The 27788-nt window shown below is 36.0% G+C and overlaps 2 protein-coding genes across 2 annotated transcripts in view; one reads left to right on the forward strand and one right to left on the reverse strand.

Moving 5' to 3' along the window:
* Positions 1–27788, forward strand: part of depdc7a (DEP domain containing 7, paralog a) — a 152357-nt gene that overhangs the window by 28653 nt on the left and 95916 nt on the right. The gene's annotated exons all lie outside the window — the stretch shown is intronic.
* cstf3 (cleavage stimulation factor, 3' pre-RNA, subunit 3) lies at positions 163–27730 on the reverse strand. The gene is made up of 21 exons (NM_213053.2): positions 27522–27730; positions 25331–25432; positions 25084–25179; positions 19809–19841; positions 17923–18020; positions 17026–17092; positions 16908–16942; positions 16692–16818; positions 16196–16273; positions 13763–13925; positions 13346–13455; positions 13081–13197; positions 11479–11553; positions 11264–11407; positions 9353–9455; positions 8858–8927; positions 7853–8048; positions 6007–6157; positions 5813–5907; positions 5231–5291; positions 163–722 (listed from the first exon to the last, which is right to left on the reverse strand). The coding sequence occupies exons 1-21, from the start codon at positions 27546–27548 to the stop codon at positions 520–522; spliced, it is 2151 nt and encodes a 716-aa protein (NP_998218.2). The 5' UTR covers positions 27549–27730; the 3' UTR covers positions 163–519.

Here is a 27788-nt window from a genome sequence, read left to right on the forward strand (position 1 = left end):
CTGCAATACAACTCACAATGTGTTCAAATGGACTGAAATCCTAAATATACTGTACTACAGTGCATCCTAGTGGTGAACACCAATGCAGTGGTATTCATTTCAAAGCCACACACACACACACACACACACACACACACACACACACACACACACACAAAAGCCTTTTTATCATTGTGTTTTATTGGAAGGAAGTCGTGTGTGATCCTCGGTTCACTACAAAACCAGATTCAACTCTTCCAGCAACTACACATGGCAAGTTCAGAAGTATGAGGCAAAAATCAGAATAAAAACTTTGTACAGTATTATAAACCACCCAGTTTTAAAAAATAAAACTGTTAAAAAACAAAAATTCTGAAACCGCACGAGACCAGCGATGAGAAAGACATGGACGCGGCGTGATCCTCCAGCGGGACGAGTAAAAGTCTGTGCTCTCCACTGCAGCTTCACAGCGTTCACTGACACTCGGGTGGCTTTGCTGTCATTGTCCTCAGTCATGTTCAGTGTGTGTGTTGTGTGTTTTCATCGGATCCTCTTCTGCTGTCGCGCTCTATAGATGTCATGGATTGGTGGAGCGATGGACCCTTTGTCCTCCTCCTCGTCTGAATCCGCATTGGGCCGCTTCAAGGATTTGTTGGCCACAGAGTGATTTTCCACCGGCCCGTTTCCCTCACTGCTCATCTCCAGCTGTTTGCCAGTGATCAGCTCCACGGCAGCGTCGACAGCTAAAGAGACCAATCAGTGCATCAGCATTACAGAACTCAAGTCTAGGCTTTATTGTCATTCTGCTACAAGAGAGAAACTAAATGTCGGTCTCAAAGGACCACAGAGCTACATATATAAACAGAAGCAGAAATATGAACACAGCATTAGAGGTTAGAGCTATTTAAACCTATACATCAGCGTTTCCCAACCCTGTTCCTAAAAGCACACCAACAGTACACATATTCAACCTCTCCTTAATCAAACACACCTAAATCAACTCATCAGAACATTAGAAGAGCCTCCAAAACCTGAAGTTAATGGCTCAGGTACTGGAGACATGCAAAATATGTGCTGTTGGTGTGCCTTTAGGAACATGCTTGGGAAACAGTAGTTTAGATGACAATAATTAAATCATTATATTTGAATTCCCCCCACGCAGTACCATCAGTTAAAGGGCCATGACACCCCCCACTTTCGGTTAAAGTCTTCTTCAGAATTTTTTCAAAAGATGCATGATTAATGGGCGTGGTGCTCCGCGAGCATCGGGCAGGAGTGGGCGTGGCCAGCAGGGGAGAAGGGGAGCGAACAACTGTTGTTGTCAGTTAGCTCACAAATTGAGACAAACCGTGAGGAGACGCATGAGTTTATAGTTTACAAAGTTAAAATGCAAAGAAATGAACAGTGATTTAATGCCCTGCTACATTTGTTATTCGTAATTTCATATACAGACAACCACAAGTTATACCATTATAAAGATAATCGTGTTCATGTACACACTATAAATGAGGACTTCTCCCTCAATATCCAGGTCTGAATCATAGATCTAAACGCAGACTCAGTGCAGCAGGTAGAGATGCGCGGATGGGCTATTATTTCATCCGCATCATAAAACTCATCATCCGTCCGCCATCCATCTGCACTAACATTTTTGACCAATTTTTAAAACCGCACCCGCCCGCCATCTGCTGACTGAGCTCTTTATTTGAATGGCTTATTCCTTTTTATTATTAAATGAATGTTTCTTTATTGATTATTAGAAAATAGAGAATGACTTTAATGACATGCAGTTAATCCAAACGTGCAAGTCAAATCCAGCATTAATTGACGCTTTGAAGTGACTCTAAACAATACGAGGACGTGTCTTTTCACTTGATTCGATTCCTCGGTCCTTGAGTTTTTTTTTTGCGTCCTTCCCTCGCATCCTATAGGGGTGGAAAGACGAGGAAAGAAAGCAAGGGAAGGAAACGAGGATACACAAATAAGAAATGAGAAGCACCCTATAAAGCTCTCAGAATATCAGCAGTGAACTCCGTCTCCAATCGGTGCACAGGGACAAAAATAAATTAATAAATAGCCTAAATGAAACGCACTGTACTGTACAATTTTTTTTTTTTATTATAGTAGCCTAATAGAAAACGCATTTTGACACATCATTTCAACATTCAGACGAGAGCGCCTGGCCTCTAATGCGCCCTGCTGCACTGAAGGAGCGCTCGCTCGCAGCACTTGTTGCTGGAATGCATAGAATTCTCTTGGCAAGGTGCTGTAGACGTGGGAATGACAGCATTGTTTCTCCCAAAAGGAAAGTAGATTTTCCTCTGCTGATCAGTCTATTCTTAATTTTGTAGAGGAAGACTTCTGTACTTCATCCAGAATTAGTGTATCCGATTCCTCCTCTCATTCTGTAAAGTCAGTCCTAAGCTTTTTCGTTGGTGTGCCAGCTATGTGTACAAAAACAGTACAACCGCCCACCACCCGCCCGAATTTAATTAAAATATTATTTTTCGTCACGTCATCCGCCCGATCCGCGGTTTATCCGCGGATTCCGCGGCTGTAACCGCCATCCGCGCATCTCTAGCAGCAGGTCTCCTGACCTGTCTATTTTAACCATTACTCCTGCTGGTAATCTGGAGGATTTAGGCGAACACAGCAGCACGGCGATGTGTCTGAATGTGAATTAACTCCTGATATAAGACAACATCCGCCATTCTCCAATTCTCGCGCTGCTCTCCCGACAAAAATGCTAGCAGCACACACACAGCTTTGCTGTATGATCGGCCCTAACAGGATTGCAGGAAAAAAAACATGCAACAAACCCCGTGGATCATGGGAACAAACACATACGAGCCTTCATAAACGGCTACTGCGTGTCGTGGGTCCGTGACTCACAGCTTGAGCTTGGCACTGGTCTGGCAGGTCTGCGTCTGCCTTGCCTTCGGAAAGCACATGCTCATGAATAATTCAGCAGCCGGCTCTTCTCATAGGATAAGAAAACTCCGCTTTGAATAATAATGAGAAACCGACGTGTCATCATTGCACTTGCAGTACTTCGCCGATTTTGATCCCGCCCCAAAAATCATTTTAAACCCGGAAGCTGATATTAGCTGACAAAAGCTCAAAATTATCCAGTTTTCCCCACAATTAAAGCTGACAGGTGCTAACATCGTCTTAACTGATGCTCAACACACACAAATCTGTTAATCTATAAAAAAAAAAGTTCTCCAGGGTGTCCTGAACTTTTAATGTGCATGTGCGATACCAGCTTCCCAACCCTGTTCCTAAAAGCACACCAACAGTACAGATTTCAACCTCTTCCTAATCAAACACACCTGAAACAACTCATCAGAACATTAGAAGAGATTCCAATACGTGAAATAAATGGGCTGTTGGTGTGCCTCCAGGAACAGACTTGGGAAACACTGCTATACATAACTAACATACCAGAACTGTAATCAAACAATACATATAGCCTACTATAAATACTTAAATTATACACATGACAGTTTTTTTGCAAGATGTTGTGCAAAAGAGGTATTTAATGTTCAACAGTATAGCATTGTTTTCATTATAGATTCCTCGTAAGATATAGTTTTAAGGAACGCTCTACTTTAACAAAGTGTATACAGAAATCAGAGAGTGAAATTCAGTATAATTTAAGACCTTTTTTAAGACTCTTTCCATATATTTTAAGACCTTAAAACCAATTTTAAACCGGAAACACTGGCGAGATTTTGACTTACATTATATTTACTAAATATTCATGTAAGAAATTAATCCAAAACTAAAACATTATTCATATACTTGATAAAAATATATTATATCTAGCTAATTCAGGAAGTTGGCACCTACAGAACTGCAGAAATAATGGTGTTGCCTTGAGTACAGCAGCAAACAAAGAAGCACGATGTCAAATCTAGCAGGATTTCATTGATTTCATAAACTAGACAGCCTCCTGATAATTAGCAATTTAATTCAGGCAAACTTTAGCATACAACCATACAGTGCATATTCAAAAATGATATAAAATTGAAAACCTTGCAAAATTGCATTTAGTACTTTAATACTTTTTAAGGGCCTAAAATTTCTCTACATTGATTTATTAACTTTTAATACTTAAGACCCCGTGGACACCCTGTTTAAAAAACAAATAAAGGTCATTTTACAAGTGTCCTAGAGTTATACAGTTGACTTGCATCATTTTTAAATCTATATAGCTGATTTTTTGTTCTGGTGGGGTCACTTTTAGCTTAGCTTAGCATAATGAATGGAATCTAATTGGACCATTAGCATCTTGTTTAAAAAAATTATTCAAAAATTTTTTTTTTTTTTTTTTAAACTCGAGTCTTCTATGGTTACATGGTGTAAAAAGACGGAAAATATAAAATAACTATTTTCTAGACCAATATTGCTAGGAACTACACTCTCGTTCTGGCGTAATAGTCAAGAAACTCTGCTGCTGTACCATGGCTGCACCAGTGACATTAGGAAAATTATCAAAGCTCTTTTTTTTTTCTGACTGGCTTCTTGAACTCACCTCCACTTTACATTAGGAAAGAATTAGATATAACACTTTTGGAAACTCTGCGAAATTTGCTAAAATGTGGGATCCAGTCTTTTTTTTTTTTTTTAAATACCATAAAGACTAATAGTGTTGTTTTATTTCTAAAGATTTGTACATTTTTATCTCTCTTTACATCCATTGCTGTCTTTTTGTAGGCCATATACAGCTGAGGTCATAATTATTAGCCCTCCTTTGTATTTGATTTTATATATATATATATATATATATATATATATATATATATATATATATATATATTTTTTTTTTTTTTTTCCCAAATGATGTTTAACAGAGCAAGTACATTTTCACATTATGTCTGATAATATGTCCGTATTATGTCTGATAATATTTTTTCTACTGGAGAAAGTCTTATTTGTTTTATTTCGGCTAAAATAAAAGCAGTTTTAATTTTTAAACACCATTTTAAAGCAATATTATTAGCCCCTTTAGGTAATTTCTTTTCAATAGTCTACAGAACAAACCATCATTATACAACAGCTTGCCTTATTACCCTAACCTGCCTAGTTAACCTAGTTAAGCCTTTAAATGTGTATTGTGTACAAGCCTTTAAATGTGTGTATTGCCTCTTCTTGTTGAATTGCTTAATGCCTTCTTAATTGTAAGTCGCTTTGGACAATGACTAGATGTAAATTGAACACAACCTGCTGAAGAAAGGGTAATACATACTGTCTGGTAATACACATCTTCTGAGAGCCTCCATCATCTCATCCACCTGCACAAAGGGGCCCTGAAAACAAACACACACACACACACACACACACACACACACACACACACACACACACACACACACAGTCAATCACAAAGTAAAACTAATTACACACCATACAGAATGCACACTAGAACGATTCTTCTTTCTTGTTTAATGGCATTTCTGTCAGAAAGTTAAGCGCTTATAATACCACCCTTTACACCTTATTGACTACAGTATTCATCCTAAAACTCGACAATATAATCTTGTTAGTCGCTGACATCTTCAGCAGGTGAAAACTCTAAATGCGGACGGCTGCTTCTCCCTCAGGGCTTTTTATGATGATCACTAATGGGCGGGGCTTTCCCCCTCTGATGTCAATCAAAGTGTTTCTGCAGACTGTTTTAATCAAGTGTGATTATAAAATATAGAATTAATTCATTTTTACCATTAGAAGCTGCTTATATTCACACGCTGTAGCCACACACTTGTGTTTTAACCTCTTATTAAAGTGATCTTTGCATAATTGAAAAGAAAAGCTGAGGTGTTGAACTGACGGTAAAGCAGCTGGGAGGAGGCAGCAGCTTCATCAGGACGACAGCAGCAGGAGGAACAGGAAACACTCCTCCGGGAACAGGATGCAGCCCAGGGGCTGTAAGACAAAAATCACACATTTAACACAAGAGCTCAGAGTTAATTATTAACTGAATTAAACTTCAGCTCTTCGTTATTTAGATGGAGTTGTACTCACGCGCCAGGTGCCGCGGCTGGAAGGGGATCATCTGGCAGGTGTCAGGTTTGGGATATTCTGGTTTACGGTCAGCCTCGTCTTTCAGAGCAGGGGTAGAAGGAGCGACCACCGCCTCCGGGATCAGAGATGCATATTTGGCACGAGATACATCCTGCAAATGGACATTTTCAGATTAAATTAAATGAGCTAACAGTGGGTGTGGCTTGTTTTTTTTTTACTACTGCGAGCTGATTGGATGTGGTCAAGTAGGCATTTCATTCAGAAAGCTCAGGAAAAGGGTTTGGGGAGAGTTATTACAACCTATCCGACGACTCCTTCTCACCATTTCTGTTTGTTGTAAAAACTGACAGCTGGAGGGGCGTGGTTAAGTATGTTAGCCACACCCAATACCTCAGACTGACGTAATCTGAGAATTTGAGTGAAAACAAACAGCGCAAGTGATTTACATGTTAAGTCAAAGCAAAGACGTGAATAGACATCCTGCGCGTAGACTAGATTCGCACAAATGAAGAGGCGCGAATAGAGAGTTTGACATGCAAAATGGTCGAGTTGGAAAATCTGAACTTCTTGCAAACATTTGCGCTGTGTTAACTAATCAGAAGCTTGCTCTTGTAGGAGCGTGATTTATGACGTAGCGCCTGAGTACCAAGAGGAAATCCTCCTGCCTACACCGGACAACAGTTCATCAAACTGGGTTCGGCTCAGTCTGAAGCACTGCTGAAAGCCTCCATCATTCCAGGTATAGTTTCTGGGGGAGTTGTTGAACTCACAGAGCTGGGTGCACCTCTGAATGGATCAAGTGAACTCAGACATGATGCAGAATAAATCTACGCTGATTTTCAGCCTTCCTAAAGCACATAAAACACAGCTTCTCTCAATAAAATCTGTTAGCCATTTAACTACGAAGAGTCACCAGGCAAAGCCCACCCATGAAGCGAATCCGCATCTATTATGAAGTGAATTTCACACGCAAATGAAGCAAGTAACATTAATAATAATAGTTCCTCACAAGCCACTTATGATTGACATGGGGATGTTTAGGAGGCCATGATGGACAGAGGCCAGTAGGCAAGTTTGGCCAAGATGCCAGAGTTAAACCTCTACTCTTTTAATGACCACAGAGAGTCAGGACCTTGGTTTAACGTCTCATCCAAAAGACAGAGCTCACTGAGCAGTATAGAGTCCCCTTCAATATACATAGGAACCACATAGACTGCAAGTTGAGCACCCCCTGCTGGTCTCACTAACACCACATCCGGCAGCAAGCTAGCTTTCCCATGTGGTCTCCCATCCAGGTACTGACCGGGTGCAGCCTTGCTTAGCTTCAGTGGGTGACCATGAGAGAGTTGCAGAGAGCTAGCTGTTGGTGTGTAATCTTAAAATGTTTGCACGTCTATTTAAGTGCGAATAGAGCGACCCCAATATACTACAAACAATAAGTTACATTAAGTGCTATTTGAATAAATCCAGGGTCACCACTGCAAGCCTAACGTCAAATTCCTAGACTTTTCCCTGGTTTTCTCTGAGAAAGACCTACATACCATTTTTCTCCTAATAGCAGTGTGGTCATTGTAACTTAAATGTGTCAAGACGTCCAGTGTCATTCACTTCTATTTATTTTTAGCAAAGCAAAACAACTTATGCTGCTTGATGTTGGCAAAAAAAGCATACTGTTTTAATGTATTTGATTTGAGCTTTGCAATGTTGTTATGGATCAGGTTGTGTATTCTGTGAGGTAGTACTGTATAGGCTTGTACAGTGTGTCACATCTGTTATGTGGTTGTGTATATTGTGTAAAAACGAAAAACCAATCAAGTATTTGAATATATTTCTGAAGTGAGCGTACCTTATATCCTAGAGCTTTGAGTTCACTCGGAGAGCAGGGATACAAATCCATGAACTTGTATCTGTCCACCAGCAGAGCCGTCTCCTTTCCCTCATACTCGTCTTTAAAGGCCATGAAACGTCTTCGCTCCACCTTCAGGATACTGGCCAAGTCCCCGATGTTGCTCTCAAAGGCCAAGAAGCGTGCCCAGATTTCCCTGTTTCACAAAAAAATAAAATAAAATCACACAATGCCAACGTTGGAGAGTAAATGGGATGGATATTGTCATTTTTGGATGAACCATTCCTTTAATCATATTTGTTCAGTTCTACACCACCTCAAAACAGATCAAACTGGTATTTAATTGAAGCTCAACGGGATACATCAAGTAGCTTATGTTAGAGTTTTCAATCTGACTGAACCATCAATTTGATTATTACTATATTTTTTACACTGCCTGCCTGTTAAGCTCTGTTGATTATAAAATATTGGCTCTTACCTATAAGGCTTTAAATAGTTTAGCTCCTGTTGATCTAATCAACCTTCTGTCTCACTACAAACCAACCCGCTCTTTAAGATCTCAAAACTCAAGGGCTTCTGTTACCTAGTACTCAGAATAGCAAAGTCCACTAAAGGAGGTCGAGCAGTTTTAAATATGGCCAACATATACACTTAACACACAAATAGACTTCATTGAACATCTGAACTAAGACATCACCTATATACTATGGAACTGCAGGTTACTTAGGGTTATATATTATAACTTTACTGATATATTTATAGGCTTATTAAAGTAATTAATTACTAATAACCTTAACTTGTAATGCAATAATGTGCAGCTTCTGTAAAGATGCTTTGAAACAATAATTATTGTAAAAAGGGCTATACAAATAAGCTTGAATTACTAAAATACTGAGATAAGCTAATGTAAAACTTTAAAAGTTAGGGTTATTTCAACCTTAGGTGAATGTAAGCATTACCATTTAAAGTGGAAAACCAGTTAGGAGCGAATGAAATCCCACTAACCCAGATTTCTCAGGGGAGAGACTGCCGGACGTCAGGACTCTCTCAAACAGGACTCTGGTGTTGTTGTCCTCTGTGATACAGGGAAAGCAAACAGCTCGATTATTCACTTTTATTTTTGAAAACTCACACCTGGCCAGGCATCAACTCTCTTCCTTTTTTTAGTAACAGCCTAGCGACAGGATAAACATGGCCGATGTTTACTGCATGGCAAACACAGTCTCCTAGCTATCTGCCTTATAAAAGAGATGGATGGTTTGTTTGGTCTGATAAGTGCTTCTGTGTCAGATGTCATACTCTAGCTGTTTATTTACACACACACATACACACACACAGATCTCACGGTCATACACATTCTCCCAATGCTAACTGTTTTCTCCAGTGTTTCACCTTACTCTAAGTGGATTGTATAAAATGTGACAAAAGAGGAAGACTTAAAAATAAAGCAAAGGAGACTCAAAGGAGATTGTGAATTAATTAAAGGAATCGTGTTCTTACCATTTAGATGAGAGAGGTAATCAATGTACGCCAGAATGTACTCAGGAATGTCACCATATTTCTTCAGTCCCAGCTCAAATATCTTAAAGGCCACAGATTTGTCCTGTAGGGAAAGAAACAGTCAGATGGTCTGTTTATTGTTTTTGGATATTATATTTAAACATGTAACCAATATTCATTAAAGGTCCATGAAACCCCCTTGTTTCAGAAGGGTGTTTTCACACCTCTACTTTGAAAAAAGTCAGAAAAGTGGGCGTGTCCAGCTCTGTTCAGGGGGGAGTGTCGGAGGAACTAAAGTTGGATGGTGTGGGAGTGTCTATTTGGGCACACGCGAGTTTTAGAGTCAAAATACACAAACACACGGGAGAAGGTGATGGTGTTTACATGGACATTTGTAGTCGAATTATTTGCCAAATTATTAAATGGTGGACTTTAACTGCAGTTTGGCTCTTTCATTTAGGGAATTCATTCATGCCCCTCGCGACAAACGAGATATTTGATTCGAGGAACTGCTCTAAGCGTGTATTTTTCACGCAATGTTTGATACCGCACGGCGAATGAGAGAAAAAAACCTCTGCATTTCCCGGAAACTTAGATGCACACGGCAGGTAGCGTCAGAAAGCCGCGTGTGTTATTCCGGTCACAAAAAAAAGTTTTGGTTTTAGTATAACATGTTTACACTTGGTGAAATAGTTAAGTTCGATACGAACAAACTGAATAAACAAAGAGCACTGGTGGCTCACTTTCCAAATCTGTAGAGACAGGACAATCACCAGCAACTAGAGCCGCGTCTTTATTAAGAGAAGACTACAAGCAAATCCGGATCTCAGCTTTTGCAGATGAGAACAGCTCTCAGGTAAACAATGTTCCTCCTTAGACATGTAAGTTATTGTTGTCGAGCGTCGCGTACACTGTCAATCCATGTGACTCTAGCTGAGCTCCCAAAGAGAGAAAATGAAAACGAAACTTAACGGCAGCAAACTATAAAAGCAACACTTCACGCTTGTTTTGCCAACACAACGTGGCGTCTCTGTCGTCTCTGTCAGTGTAAACACTGTGACAGTAATGAATATTAATGAAGTTGCACAATAGAGCGCGCTGATTGGTTTGAACCAAGCCTTACTCATGCATTAATGCATCACACTGTAAGACGTAATAAGACACACTCTGGCACAAACGTCCAGTCTGCACGCTGGAATACACGCTATTATGTCATGACCGTGACGCAGCTTCAAAAATGTGTTTTAAAACGGAAGTACGAATTTGTTTGAAATAACGCAAAAACAACTAATTTACACTTTTTAGTGAAATATAGGTGTCCTAATAGTGTTTTTAGCAGTGTGGGACACATATACGCATGTCAACAGCTCAAAAAATGTGTTTTGGTGTTTCGTGACCCTTTAAGAAATACAGGGCTCCCTCTCTACAACGCGGTTCGCTTTTCGCAGGCTTGCAGTTTCGCTAATTTTTTTGTGCAATTTGACATGCATGATTTTTTTTTACAGCGCATTGTGTTCTGCCTCCTGGTTGGCTGTAGACCATTGTCAATCAACCTCTTTCATGTCTCATGTGCAGTATAGAATTTGTTCAGATGCGCAGTGTGAGTTTTGATAGGCATAAGGGACTTCTTTCAAAAAACCACAAGCTTTTGAACAGAACCATTCAATGTGATGTCCTAATTGGCCCATAAACATTTCCTGTTTGTTATCAAACTATTTCATAACTGTAACAAGAGGCAATTCAATCATAATGTAATGTTAAACAGCTATATTTATCAATATGTGGCTCTTTTTTTGATTCTCGAACGCTATGGAAATTAAAAACGCTAATACGTCGGGACCATTGTTTTTTTTTTTTTTTACATCCCTCACAATGATATGTAGTGTGAATAAATTAAGTGAGTGAAGTCACCTTGCTGCAGTAGTACTCCATCAGAGCAGCAGTGACGTACACGTGGTGTCGTGTTCGAGGATCCTCTCTGGCCTTCTTAAAGATGGAACGACCAGACTTAATGCCTTCAGCTCTTCTGGCGAATTTCATATACTGAATATAGACCTGTATAAGCAGAATATAATTATTATATTTCCAGAACCCTGAAATGAGTCTAAAAAGAGAGCTCTGCTTACCAGTGTAGGATCGATATCTTCTATCGCCAGTAGGCGGTTGTATATACTATGAACCTTCTCATGCTTCATACGACTCTGCAAAATACAGATCAAAACAATCAGAAATCCTCATTATGTCAAAACTATGAGTAGATTAACATATGACTGCCTACTTTTACATGTTAAAGAATATTGGTGCTGAATAAAAACAAATGCAAATTTACTGATAAAAGTCGACAAAAGACAATCTGTGCATAAGTAAAGATAAGACAATAGACATTTGGCCGAACTCCACAACAAGGTTTTGTTAGTTTGTATTAATATGATGCATTTACTAACATGAATTAAGCATAAACGATAATTGTACAGCATTTATTAATCAAAGTTCAACATTTACTAATGCATTATTCAAATCCAAATTCACGCTTGTTTAAAGCAATGTGATTCAACATGAATAATCCAAAAACAGCTGTATTTTCATTAACTAATGTTAACAAACACAAACAAATACTGTATTAAATGTATTGTTCATTGCTTGTTTGTGTAAGTCATAGGCCTGCACAATATATCGTTTCAGCATCGATCTCGAAAAAACGTCAGGGTTCATACAGGCATAAATCGATGAAAATCAAGGACTTTTAAGCACTTTTTCAAGCACCTATTTTTTTTTTCAACACTGACACGTAACTTATTAATACAAATTTTACAAATAAAAAAAATACTAATAATATAATATTTATTAATATAATAAACATGTTTATGAAATGCTTTCTTTTTTTTATTTGTTGACGTTCTCGCAAATGGAAAAAGAGAACTGAACATTTGTGCTCTAGTAAAAATACTATTACATTGCTACAATAATACAAATTTTAGTAAATAATACTAATATCGAGTAAAAGTACATAGTATTCTTTTAGTTACATTTGAAAAAAATCTGCTTTTTATTACTTTTTTTTTTTTAAGTGTAAACTTGTTTGAAGTGATTAAACAATTAAACCAAAGACCACATATATAGGAATTTGCACTCAAAGGAAGTTTGGCCGTTTTTTTCCTTTGATGACAACTAATCTTTTTCAATACCACTGGCAGAAATAATAAAAAGATACTTTTTGACAATTTTTTTTCAAGCAAAAAGACCAGGCCAAAGGCCAAAGGTATTCGGCGGGCTGTTGGCCATGAGAAAGCCCCGCTTTGGCCTGATCAGGTCCCGGAAGTGACAGTGCAAAAGTGACTGGCCTTGGCTTGCCCTGGCTCGCTCGCTTTAGGCGCATTAGTGGAAAACGGGCTATTGCAACACAGAAAGGCCTTTGTCCTACCCTTACGTTTTATGTAAAACTAGACAAGGTCCACTGTGATAGGTCACTTTTCATATCAGTCAAATCACCGCTTCAGAATCAAGGCAGTTTGTGCGGGTATAGTTGCATTAAATAGTCACAAAAATTCACAAACATTTACAGTTTTCCCCAGTGAAAATTGCATGCAAAATCTTCTTGCTAATTTAAGTACTTTAACAAAACAAGCCAATTTTCCAGGTATTCCAGGCCTTGAATTTCTCAATGCCCTTTAAGCAAGAGAACCTTGTAAACATGAGTGAAAATGGTGTGTACGAGCCCTAAGTCTTACCTCTTCATAATCTGCAAATGAGAAATACAGCAGCATGTTCTTTTTCAGCAGGGTTCCTATGGCACGCTCGTAAATATTCGCAGCTTCGTCACTGAACAGCTTGGCATTGTTCATGTCCTGAATGAGGAGATCATGTTAAACAAGAGATCATGTTAAATTCATGCAAGATAAAATTAAAACCTACTAAACACAAAATAAACCACATTCAAGTTTCATATCAAAGCACCGGCACTAAGTGTTTTTATTTAGTGATATGCAAACCAACCCCTTTTTCTGCCAGCAGTTTGCTAGACTGTTCCAGGTACTGTGCAGCTTCGTACCAGATGTCCGGGTGATGCCCAAGTACCAAAAGGCACTGCTCATAAGCGAACATCACTGAAAATGACAAAACTTTATTAGATACATGTGATACTGTTTTCCATCATACAGACTGTGACTCATCTCTAGATGCTTCCTGACAGTGTATTCAAAATACATCAGTATGTTTATGTTTACATGATATGAAAATACAAAATGGCACAATCACACAGATCTCTATATAGAGTTTATCAGCATACATTCAACTGATAAATCCCGACTTGGACCTTTTATTGAAACTTGGATAACGCCTGAAATAGACGGCATAACATTAGAGAAGAAGCAGTTGCTGGTTGATTGACAGAACTGCTGTTCCATAAGTCACCTCTCTTAGTGATGAGCGTCTGATCTTCAGTGCGCAGCGGGTTGCTTTTCTCCCACTGGATGTATTTCTTCCACATCTCCACCTGCTGGGCCTCCTGTGGGGAGTTCTGAGGCGGGACTGAAGGAGCATTCCTGTCCAAACCCTTCATCACAGTCTCATACTCCTAAAAGAGATTAAAAAAAAAAAAAAAACACCATCAGCTCATAGAAAGAACCAAGAAGAATGTGACGAGTAGAAATCAATAGTTTTCCTTCAAGTCAAATGCAGTAGCCAGAAATGGAGATGATCCAATGTGGAACTTCTACCAATGGTACAGCACTTAGTGTATTTTTAGCTAATTTTAGAACCTAAAATTAATTTAAAAAACAAAAAAATGAGAACCCAAACACAGGGTTTCAGACTAACATTTCAGAGCAGAACATTGATTTATCATGATAACCACAAGTACACTAAAATTGATGCTTTCTATAATATTGGTTTAGACATTTAGCACAAAAAAAAACAATTAATATGACTTTAGAAATGTGGTAATATTTTTTTACAATTTTTATTTTAAACATTGTCGTACAAAATGACTAAGGTTTAATTTTTTCAGTTTAGCAAAAAATTTTAATAATAAATAAATTAAAATGAATAATACAAAAAACAAAAATAGAGCAAGATTAATATAGGTTAAAAATAACAAACTTAGAAAGAAAATAAATAAATAAATAAATAACAATATTAATGTTAAATAATACAGCAATATCATATTTGTCTAATCTATATATTTCCAATGTCTGTCAGTCAGAATATTTTCCAAATAGACCAAAATATATGAATTTTGTTTTTTTAAAAATTAGGTCATCCCCTATATCCACTGGGATACACCAGGACTGTCTTCTTTTTTCCAAGAACATGCAATTACATGTTTAGCTTCCAGCAAACATAAAATTAACAGCACTCTTTTATGTTTGGTCGCATCAAAGTTCAACAGACATATGCAATTTACACAAGGTGGCATCGAAAGGAATTACTTTAGCAATGATTTGACTTAAAAAGTTCAGTATTTTAACCCCATCATTGTATCCCACATACGATAAAAATTGATGTAATAATTATTTTGCATAACTCCCATTATATATGCAACACATTAATAACAAAGTTCAATACGAATATCAAATTTCTGCCAACGGTTCTGATTCATTTACTAAACACATGATGAAGGTTAAAGAACAATGTCTCCGCTGTTTTCCTTATCAGTTTTATATATATATAAAAAAAGGACAGCACTGTTTCTTTTGGAATTAAACCAGTTTAATTTGTGGTGTATATCAAAGAGCTCTGTAACAAACCCACTGGATTCCAGAGCACTGTTTAGTGGTCATGTGGATGTCATGTGACTGGTCCAGCAAAATGTATTTGATGATTTATTTACTGAGCTGATGTGTGTGGCGCTCAGTGCAAACAAATAGTGCCGTTTTGTTTGAATTTCATACACAAGAGACTGTTGCTGGTTATCAGTTCTGCACATCGGTATTGGCACTAGTGTGACATTTCAAAGAAACCTACTATGTCGATAATTAGATTTCGATATAAGTTGTTAATGCTTCCATTTTTTAAAGAGAATCCCAACCATGACTGAAGGAGGATATGTTTGGCGGAAAAGTAAACTGCTGGTGGAAAAGTGAAACGAGCGTGCTAAACTATACTGGGTGAGACTTATTTTTGGCGACCAAAAATTCGGTAAATTACTAATATTAACACAATTACAGATACCTGTTGTTGCATATTTCTGCTGTGTGATTGGCTCTTAGGCTCAAAGTAAAAATGTCCAGAGCCTATCATTGCAATAAACATTTTGAGTTGATATGATACTGTTTACCGGCCCTGCCCTAGGACCTAGCATGCAAAAATCACTTTCATTAGAGATCTCAACAGTTGTGGGGCAACAGTTAATGAACATAATCAGCTTCTAATGCAGAAACACTGACATTCTCCATGTACGTGTCATCAGAGGGGGAAAGCCCCACCCATTAGTGACGATCTCTCCCTCATTAGCATAAGATGTTAGTCTTGTTTTTAAATCTGCCACTATGCTGACACAGGCATCTGTGGCTCCGCCCTCTTTTGAAAGGAGGACAATCTCTTTTGAATTTAAAGCCACACTCACAGTTTAGTCAAAGAGATATAAATCATTATTTGTGGGGTATTTTGAGCTGAAACTTGAAATACACACTCTAGGGACATCAGAGACTTATTTTACATCTTGTAAAAAGGCTCATAATAGGTCCCCTTTAACAAAATTTAGAGAAAAAAAAATAAATCTGTTGCATATTTTATCTGGAGCACTGATCCAACATAATGTCAGGTTTATGACTTTATACGTGTGATTTATAACACACACACAAAATTTGCTGTCCTATCACATATTTTAACCCATAAGGAGCTCACCTTAGCAACTCTCCTGGCGTTCATGTAGTCTCTGCTCCTGTCTTCAATCATCTTTTTGGCCAAATGCACATTTATACCCTTTAAAAAGAAACAAAAGCTATTTTAAACCAACTACACCTATAACAAACACAGTACAGATGATTTAAAGTGAACAAAGAAATCAATGTTAATAAATAAGTTTTATAGAAGGAAATAGTTCACCCAAAATTAAAAAATCCTCCACTTGATTTTTATTATTCTGTTGAACACAAAGGAAGACATACAGAAGAATGGTGGGGAAAAACATCCATCACCCTCATAGTATTTTTTGTTTTTATTATGGGAGTGGATTGATAACAGGGTTTTTTCCCCCAACATTATTCAGAAGATCTTATTTTGCTTTCAACAGAAGAAGAAATTCATGAAAGATTATTACCACTTCTGTGTGTATTTTTATTTAAGAGAACTATCCCTGTTTAACAAGAACACATTGATGATTGTCTGTGTATGTTCTGACCTCTTCATATTTGCTGTAGTCTCTCCAGAGCTGCTCAATGTTGATCATAGGGTTGACGCAGCCTCTCTGGTACACACGTCTGACAGCAGTAATCCGCTGATTTTCAGCATATGATCCAACAGCCTCTCTATAGAGGACACACACAGAGAGAGCTCTTCACATCTCTTACCTTAATGAACAATAAATGGGTTTTGGGGATATAAAAGGTTTACTCACACTCCTTTGAGAAAATTTATATAATCCACCCAAATCTAAAGAGGAAAAGAGGAATCTTGAGTTCAAGTCAACGATGCCGTAGAACAAATGTGGATCAATATGGAGTCAAATCCCTTACCTGATAGGACATGATCTCCATCCCAATCTTATCCAAGGCAAAATCATAAGCCTGTGCCATCTTTTCCCTGTTAAAAACAGTGCATTTTGAATACTCAGCCACTTTCTATGCAACAAGAGGTTATAAACAACACACAAAGTTAAAACATATAGCCCCAGTTTCACAAACGGCTTAGATTAAGCCAGGACTATGCCTTAGTTAAATAAGGCTATTTAAAACACATTTATAAAAATGGCCTTAGAAAAATATTACTGGTGTGCACCTGGAGACAAAAAAAATGACACTGCCATATTTTAAGACATCTCACCACAAGTTATTTTGAGTTGAGACAGCTTAAACATGCAATTTAATCTCGACTAGCCTTAAACTTTGTTTGTGAAACCGGGAGATAGTCTATTCAATTTGTCGTAGAAGTAAAAGTGACAATATCCAATGGTTCACCTAACTTTCATTTGTGTCTTAAATTTTCTAAAACTTTAGAAAAGAAGTCTGAGATTCTCAATTAACTAACTTCTTACAACACATTTTATATTAACAGCATTACAGTGTTGGATTGAAAAAGTAACACTTCAGAATGATATCCCTAACTTAAAAAAACTGATAATAATAAAACATATACAGCATTATTAGACAATGTTTTGACAGTTTGCATTACTTTTTAATTAGCGTTGACTAGAAATAAGGTAGTATCTAAAATACTTCCTATTCTCATAACACTATAAACATGCTTCCTAGATTTAAATATGGTTTTGAGTCCTCTAATATAAAGTTATATAAATATAAAGTTAATCACAAAGTATATTAGTGTGAAATGAAATGACTTTATTCTAGACATTGACATTAAGAAGTCTGTCTGCCACAACTGTGAAGTGTTGGAAACACATTTGTGTGACTTACTTATAGCTGGGAAGTTTTCCTTTGGTTTCCCGGACGTACGAGAGGTAGCACTTCCACAGGTCAATGTGCAGGACCTTCATCAAGCACCTTTGAAATAACTGAGCAAAACATTGAACAGTGAACAAACTCCCACAGGACAAAAACCCAGCACAAACAATTGCAGAAACACATTTTAACCCTTGTGTGCTGTTGGGGATGTTTTCATCCACTCTGTGGTGATTTTCGAGCTTGTTCTGTGTTTTAGCAAATGAAATGATTTCTGAATCTTATTTTGAGACATATTTTGTGAAAATGTTTGGTAATTTTTCAAAACTCAATACTCTGGGCAAATTGACTACACTTTCGTTATGTTTGGGGCTTTTTTTGCCCCATTGACTTCCATTATAATGACATTGTTTGATTGCAAAGCCATGACACCATGTAATCATGCATTCTAGATTGTTGGTGGTTTACCACGTTGGGAAGAGGAAAAATGTGTCATTTTTACTGTTGATAATCAGTTGGCAAGATTAACCTTTTAGATAGGCCTGTGCAAAAACCGTTCCGGCTTTTATATGAATAACAGCAGATTATAGTGTGCACAAAAATACACTTATTATGTTTACCATGTTCTGACAGCTGAGCCGCTTAATTAGACTTTGTCAGACATAAAGATAAATCTCGCTCGCTCTCACACATACACACTATACTCCATCTATATGGCAGAAACGAAGCTTTACTATGCACTGCAAGATAATCAACAGTAAAAAGTTCTAATTTTACCCAACGTCTTCCCAACATCTTCCCAACATGATAAACTACCAACTGTCATGATTGCATGATTATATGCTGTCATGACTTTGGAATCAAACAATGTCATTATAATGAAAGTAAATGGGGCAAAAACAGCCCCAAACATAACGAAAGGGTGGAAAATTTGAACAGTACACAAGGGTTAATAAATGCTAGTTTTAATTGCATTGTGAAATGATTCCAGACTGAGGTAAACAAAAAGTCAAATACTAGACTATTTAAATTCACATAAAGATATTACGAATTATAATCAAGCATCAAAATATTTTGCATTTACAATGATTATTAAACTGTAATATCATGGCACATACTGAATAATTAGAGTATATATCCTCATGGCATTTATAATAAATTTAGGATAATGCAAAAAAATATAAGAAAAATGGTTTCTTTTACCAAGAACAAAAACAAAAATGTAATCTACAGGGTTTCCACCCTTTAATGGACACCAAATTCAAGGATTTATAAGGACTTTTTAAAATCACTAATATTTTAAAATCAAGCACCTTTGTAATTCACACCCCTAGTATATTTACCGTAATGGAAATCCCTCCCAGCTTAACATTTCACCTACACTTAATATTTACATTAAAATGTCATAAAGATGAGGTTTTGAATGTCAATTGACCATTTTAAGCAACCGTTTAAAAGTACAATTGTTGAAAAAAACAAGATAAACTTTCAATTCAAGCACTTTCGAGGACCAATGTTTGTTTTTAAGTACTTTCCAGGCCTTGGATTCATGTCTGAAAATAAAGTACTTGGGAACCCTAGATCTACACAACCAGAACGATGTTTTGTCTTTGAACTGTGATCTCAAACTCGGATGTATCCCCATCCTGAAATATATTTTTTTCCCTCTCATATTTTAATATCATATTGACCGTTGATGGACTGAGAAGAGTAAACAGGGTGTTTCTAGCGAAGCAGGCGTCGTTTAATCCCTTAACACCATCTTTGTTTACTCTGAGGACCTAAAGTGGTGACCTAGATAAAGCCCAGATTTTATGGTTCATGAGTCTGTCACAAGTCACAGCAATTTCACACGATCCATAAATTAAACACGTGGCTGCCATACGACAACAAATGCTTACCTTTTCAACCTTGTCATAGTTTTTAGCCTTGATCTGTGGACACATTTGAAAACCAACATTATTAAACCACGTTTTCGTATGAAGTGAAATTGAGTGGCTCCACACACTTTGAGGTCAACAATGTGACATTCACACAACCCTGCATTTCATTTTCATCTCAACCTTTATTCAATTTAATCCATTTTATGTGTGCAAATGATAGACAAAACTACTTAGCTGATTGTTTTGTATTGTTTTAGTTGAAATGCTGCTTTTTGGAGTGCAAGCCTTTGGAAAAAGTTACATGATGCATCTAGAGCAGGGGTGTCCAAACTCAGTCCTGGAGGGCCGATGTTCTGCAGAGCTTAGCTCCAGCTTGCTTCAACACATCTGGCAGGAAGTTTCTAGTATGTCTAGTAGGAGCTTGATTAGCTGGTCCAGGTATGTTTGATTAGGGTTGGAATTAAACTTTCCAGGTCACCAGCCCTCTAGGACCAAGTTTGGACACCCCAATCTACAATTTCTTTTTTCAAAGCCACCTGCATTAAAGTAGGTAAAGCAACTAGAAAAGTATGATGGGTGTCAATTATGAACTACAACTAGGTCAATTATTACACTCGGACAATGACAACAGCTTAAAACAACAGGGAAAACAAGTGTAGTATTTCAGTTACGATTCAGTTTGTATTTTTATTCTTTTTTTTTTCCAGAAAAAACTAATACTCAAACACTGCCAGAGTTAAACAACCAGAAATCTCACAACAGACAAATATAACTTCAGGGCTTAATAATAAGAATTTATTTCTGCTGATAAGCCACAAATGATACATTCATCTATAAATTAACACCATGCAACCAACAATGGTTATATTCACACAATATCGATTCTTCGAAATGTTCTCAATAATTTAACAGGTTGTGTCTTAAAAGTCAGCATGCAAGCAAATGTATACATATACCCATGTAAAAAATTTACAAAAATTTACAAAAAAAAATTTAGTATGACAATTAAAATTAATCTTGCCATTTATGGCATGAAAAAAAAAGTTACCATTGTTACAAACAGATAAATATGTTGTGTCAAATCACAGATTACAATTACAGATTTAAATTTTTCAATCTAAATTCTACCTTGATCAAAATGACTAGCGCAGTAGGTCAACATGAGATGCATTATTTAGTACTGGACTAGTAGAAAGAGCTAGTCTTTATGGGGGGGAAAAAGACATAAAGTCAAACTAAGTCGCGCACTTTTTAGTATTCTAAAAGAATAAAAATAAAACAACTGAATAAAATGCAAGACAAATAAAGTGTGTGAAGATTTTCCCAAAATATTAATAACAGATGATCAATGGAGCCACTGATTGGTATCATGATGTCCGACACGGCAAAATTATGATTTCACTAAATGTTTCAGGAGTGCAGATGTACTGCAAGAATACAAAAATCTGCAATCTATAAACCCTTTGAGTCTGTGTGAAACAATTCCACGTCAAAACAAGTAGCTTTGTGATTAAGGCCTTGATTAAAAGATAAATTTAAGTGATTTTATTTACACACAAAAGTAAGAGCCTGACCAATCCATACATCTGAACTAACACCAGGAGATGTAGGTTTTCATTCTGAACTAGTCTTTAAAACTCTCCATTTGTAAAAGCAGCACGTGTTCTCCACTCTAGAGCAGTACTATTAGCACAAAATGTGCTGTAGTCACTGGGATTTAAAAAGATTTTGTATGTTGCTGTCCCTGCATGGCAGCAACTAGGACAACCTACAAACATAGTTAATCTGATTGCCATTATTATTGAAAACGGAAGTTAAAAGCCCTGACAAATAATTAATTTCATTTGCATGCATGACATTCCAAACCAGCGACCTTTATAGACAATACAATGAAAATAAATGGGATCCAATGCAATGTTTGTCCCTATTCAATTTCATTAGAGATTGAAAATAGTTATCCTCCTGTTGGATCACAGATGAGTTATAAATAGGTTTGGAACTGCATGAATATTCATTTTGGGGTCAATTGTCTTATTGATGCCCTGCGGTTGTTTGTAAAATCATGATGATCACTGAGATCTGCTGAAAGAGGTTGTTGGCAGTGTTTGTGCTTCAGGGCACATGGTGACAGCCTGACATACTTAACCAACCACTCAACAGCTCCAAACTGAATCAAACCCAGCATGACACAGTGTGAGAAATAGTGATATCAAGGCAGAACGGCTGTCTCTGTGCTTCTCTCCATGCCTCTGACACACGCATGCATGCACGCACACACTCTGACACAATTACAATGCACATTACAACCACAAGCCAATCTTGTTACAGTGCATTTTATTACGGCAGGGGTAAAAGGAACAGTTTGTCAAAAAAAAAACAAGCAATCTTGGTTTTAACCAAGCAGGGAGAAGCTTAAACAATTATCAGTTTTCAAAATTAGAAACGTTCAATCAAACTGAACACAATCTGATCCAAATCTAGGTCATGATCTGTGGCTAAATGTTCTATTATTTGAATATTATAAAATATTTTAAAATTGCAAATATTATAAGAACACGAAAATACACAAACTTCAATTACATTCAACCAATGACAAAAGAAAAATATTGCACATTTGTATTAAAAGCAAATATTGGGGACACAAAACTAACAAGATATTGATTCCTATTCTATTTAATGTTCATCTTTTCAGTTCATATTTATTTATACAGCACTTTTACAAAGTAAATTGTGTCAAAGCAGCTTAACATAGAAGTTGTAGAAAATTAAAGCTGTGTCTGATTAACTGATTGAATAAACTATCCAGGATAAGGTTATTTGAGTTTTGGGAATTATTTTGTGAACATTACATTGGAGATTCTAACTGGCTCTTACTAGTCCACCATAAACCTGGTTCATGTCACATTAAAACAAGCTTTATACATCAAATAAAACTAATTATGAACTTCTGATCTTGATTATAAAAGTGTCAACATGTTGTTGAAGTGCTAGAAATGGATAAGGAAATAATTACTTGGGCTGGAAATAAATCTGCCATGTAGGGCTGGGCCAATAAACAACATTATATCGAATTGCAATAAGATTTATGTTGATAACGATAAGCTCTTGACATTTTTACGTGATATTGAATCTTAAGAGCCAATCACACAGCAGAAATATTAAACAGGAATGTATAATTGTGTTGATATTAGAGATTCACCAAACTCTTGTTCGCTGAAAATTATAGGACATAAATAGGTCACCCAGTATTGTTTAGCACGCTCATTTCACCTTTCCGCCAGGAGTATCCACCTTCAGCCAAGGTTGGGATACTCTTTTAAAAGTGGAAGCATTAATATTATTTTTTAAAATAAATAATATCATTCAATATACAATATAATTACCGAGAATGCATTTTTGCCATATGGCCCAGCACTACTTCCACTGCAAAGCATTGAGTCTCTGCTTTTTGGATACAGAAACTAGTAAAACTGTAGAGACTGAAAACCAGAATAGGCTCCAAACACAAAAGAAAACTAAATCAAGTGACATTCACTTGATGTATTGGTATTAGATACAGTGAACTAAACTGTGTGTTTTTACATTATATTCAAAATATAATGCTAACTATTAGGGGATTACAGGTAAATCTAGTGAATGACATTATTTTGAAACAAATTTATATCCATTTATAGAGTCCTTACAGAGTTTTTTGAACTTATGAGTACCGTGTTGTTGGCAAGACAATAATAGAGTACTGGATTATAGATTTTTGGGCTAATTTCCTCAACTGCTGTACATTAGGAAGAAAAAGAAAAGCTTGTCTGAGAACAGCAACAGATGCAAAGGTAAGGTTGGTCAGTAATGTTTTAGTGAGGCTCAGCAAAGGGTCAACTTTATCCATTCATTTGCAGATAAAAGGGGTAAAAAAAAAAAAAAAAAAAAAAAAAAAAGTAAAACAACTATAACCACCCAGAAAAATGAATAAAGTCGGAGTAATAAGAAAATTTAGTTTCCATAGTGGTGATGTTGATTAATTTATATTCAAATATATTTTTCTATTATAAATGGCCAAAAAGTTTAATTCAAATATAAGGTTAATTCTAATACAAGTAAAAGTATTTGTAAATCTAAATGTTCCTTTTAAGGTACTTACCAATACAACTAGGGCTGCACAATATTGGATAAAAATCTAAAGTTACAATACATTTTAATTCTGCAATGAATATTGCACTATGAATGCAATCCCACCTTGAATATCTATTTGGAAAGAATATATTATTTTAGATTGATTGGGATGATTCTGTAGGACAGTGCATCTGCATTAATAATATTAATAAACAATCTACAAGAACAGAAAATTTGAATTTTTACTAAATTTATACTAAATTATACTAAAATGTATACTAAATTTAAACTAAATACAATTTACACTAAATTATACTAAACAAACATCGTTTTATTGCTTTGTAAAAGTCTAACAGTATTCAGCTAAACAGTAATTAAATAATCAAATGTAAAATACTACATAATCTTGTGTACACAAATAAATAAAATGTATTGTTAATAAAGTTAAAAATAGCACAATTGCTTATGCCTGAATGCTTTTAAAATCCTCATTCAGTCACGGGACTCAAAAGCACTTCATTAATAATAATAGACTTAAAATTGCAGATCCTACGATGTGAATATTGTGAATGATCACATTGCGACATGGATGCTGAAACTGTAAATTGTGCAGCCCTAATTACAACAGCCTAAACTGCCTGAGCCTAAACTGCATATAATTACATAAATCATATACTATTAATGCATCAATAATCTGAAAGTAAATCTTAATGAATGTGGTATTCTTTGTGCAAATGTGTATATTTAATTAATAATAAAAAAATTAAAAAAAAACATTATTTGCCTCAGGATATCTACCAGCTAGACTTCATGTGTGAACTGCACATTAATAGATTATGGAATGAGGAACAAGAGAGACAGATGCTAATAATCGTGAATAATTAATTAGACAAACCACAACAACCTCAAAGAAATGACACAGGAGGCAAGAAATTGACACAAGTAATAAAGGCTAAAGCACTCCAATACCATTAAAAGTGTTTTAATGCTGTTGCAGATGAAACATGCAACAATATCACCTCATAAAACTTAGAAAATAGAAAAAAATGACCCCTAAATGATACAAGCTATAAGAGTTTCCCTTGATGCCCTGATTATTGCTGTTGTGTGAATATCACATTGTCGATCAAAATGTGGAGAAAGCTTCGTCATGCACAGATGTTTTTAAATTAAAATGAAATATAACCTCAGCTTCAATGTATAGCTTCCAGAATCTGCCCGAACTGGGAAACTGGGCGACAAGTCGCTCATATGTCTTCCTTGCTTTGTCTATGGGTTGATTCTAAAAGAAGTGAAATTCATTTACATACAGAATCAGAACGTACGTCCCAAAAGACTAGATTGTTACATGATTTACAAATCCGCGACCCTCCCGTTCCCTCCCAAAACATGGAACCCCAGGTAAAAAGGAATGCAATCCTGTGTCACTAAACCTGTGCTTCACGAATCAGTATGCTCCAAGCGTCGAGGTCATATGGATTTTCTTCCAACTTCTTCTCTGCTTTCTTAACCTTCTCCGGAATGTACTCTGCCGCCTGTTGAGGAGTGGGAAAAAGGCACATGAATGAAAAACAGACTCTGAATTATGGATGTTACATGCTTAATATCTTTATTTTAGACAACCATAACTCAATGCTTAAATCCTGCAGATAATTTCTGCTTAAATGAAAGATGATGCTACACGTTGGGTGAGTCTAAGATAATAAAATATGATTCAGAATGAGGAAAATCTGATATTGAGTCACAGTTGAGGTAAAGTTGGTTTTACATCCACACATTCAGACCTTCTCCTTATTTATATCATGTTAGGAAAGTATTTACAGCTAATTCTGAATAGATCATTAGGTTTATATAGCCAATGACTATCGAAATAAGTAATGCTCAGTCAATTAAACAGTGCTAATGTTGCTTTCAAGTCATACTTGCATGTGATTTCAGACTGATTATTTAAAGTACTATGGTAAACATTACAGGGAGCTTGTTACTATGAAGGACAAAACCTGCAAAAAAAAACTAATTAATAAATATGCAAATAAGTAAATTAATGCATAAATAAATCCACAAATTCCTGCATAAACAAAACAATAAATAAATCTACAAATTCCTGCATAAATAGATATATGAAAATGAATAGCACGGGCAGATAATTTAATGAATGTTGGGGGAATAAGTAAATGCTAAAGTTAAAGTTGATTTATCTGCCCGCACTATTAATAACATATATATTTATGCAAGAATTTGTGAATTTCTATATCTTTTTTTTTGTTTTTTTTATCTTTTTTGTTTGTTTGTGTATATATTTTATTTATTCATTGGTTTATGCAGGAAATTGTGGATTTATTTATTTACTTATTTATTGCGGTATTTATATATTCGTTGTTTTACGCAAGAATTTGTTGGTTTACTTATTTATTAAGTAATTTATTTACTTATTTGTTTATTTATTATTTTATGTAGGAATTTGTGGGATTATTTATGTATTTATTTATTGTTTTATGCAGGAATTTGTGGGTTTATTTATTTGTTATTGTATTTGTTTATTCACTGTTTTATGCAGAAATTTGTGGCCTTATTGATTTATTTATTCATTAATAGTTTTATGCTGAAATTTGTGGGCTTATTTATTGATTTATTTGTTTTATTTATTAATTGTTTTATGCAGGAATTTGTGGGCTTATTTATTTATTATTGTATTTACTTATTTGTTTATTTATTTATTCATAGTTTTATGCAAATATTTGGGGGCTGATTTATTAATTTATTAATTGTTTTATGCAGGAATTTGTGGGTTTATTTATTTATTCATAGTTTTATGCAGAAATTTGTGAGCTTATTTACTGATTTATTTGTTAATTTATTTATTCAGTTTTGATGAAATATGTGGGCTTATTTATCAATTTATTTATTCCTTGTTTTATGCAGAAATTTGTGGGTTTATTTATTTATTAGTTGCTTTAAGCATTAATTTGTGGATTTATACATGTATAAATTTACTTGTTAATTTACTTATTCATTGTTTTACGCAGGCATTTATGGGTTTGTTTATTAAATATATTTACCTATTTATTTATTGTTTTATGCAAGAATTTATCGATTTATTTATTACTTATTTACTCATTTGTGAATTTATATATTAATTCGTTGGCAGATTTCGTCCTCCATTGTTACAAGTTGTCACTGAACGAATGTGCGAATATAAAACCAACTTTACCTCATTTCGTAATCTTCGAAAGCTATAACCAAACCTCAATCATTATATTAATCTAATATGAAGTATAATCTCAACTTCCAGTCTCACACAGGATATCCATTAAAATGCCAATAAACAAGTTGTAAAAACGAGTGCAGGTAATGTTAGCAAACAATAGCATCGTGCTGTGCCGCAGTCCTACCATCGCCATCACCAAGCAACATCATTACGTCAACGACTCTCTACTTCACTCCCTCAAATGTCTCACTAACTTATTACACTAAAACAAAGCATGTGCTGCACAAACACTCGACGCAGACTGCAAAAACCGTGTGGCAAACGTATAAATATCGATATTCGTCTTGCGAAGAGATAGCTGACCAGCTAGCGCTAGGCCGCAAACACGAGCACTTGCACATTTGTCTTTACTTTACCTGGTCCGGTGGAGTTTCGGTGGACATGGTGGGAAAAGGGGTGCAATCCGAGTAAAGGAACGTCGACTGCTCTACTTTCACAAATAAACTAAGCGCAGACAGTGACTATTGCAGCATTGTTTATTTGTGCAGACTCTTATGTGCGGGCGCTCGTCCCTCGCCGAGCACTAAAATGGCACCAGCGTGAACGAAGACGTTGCGTCACGCCCACAGGAAATTACTCATTTTAAAATAAAGGTCGATGCTTTGCTGACTGAAATACTATTA

This window comes from Danio rerio, chromosome 18 (genome assembly GCF_052040795.2).
Source record: "Danio rerio strain M-AB ecotype USA chromosome 18, GRCz13ab, whole genome shotgun sequence".
Taxonomy (NCBI): Eukaryota; Metazoa; Chordata; class Actinopteri; order Cypriniformes; family Danionidae; genus Danio; species Danio rerio.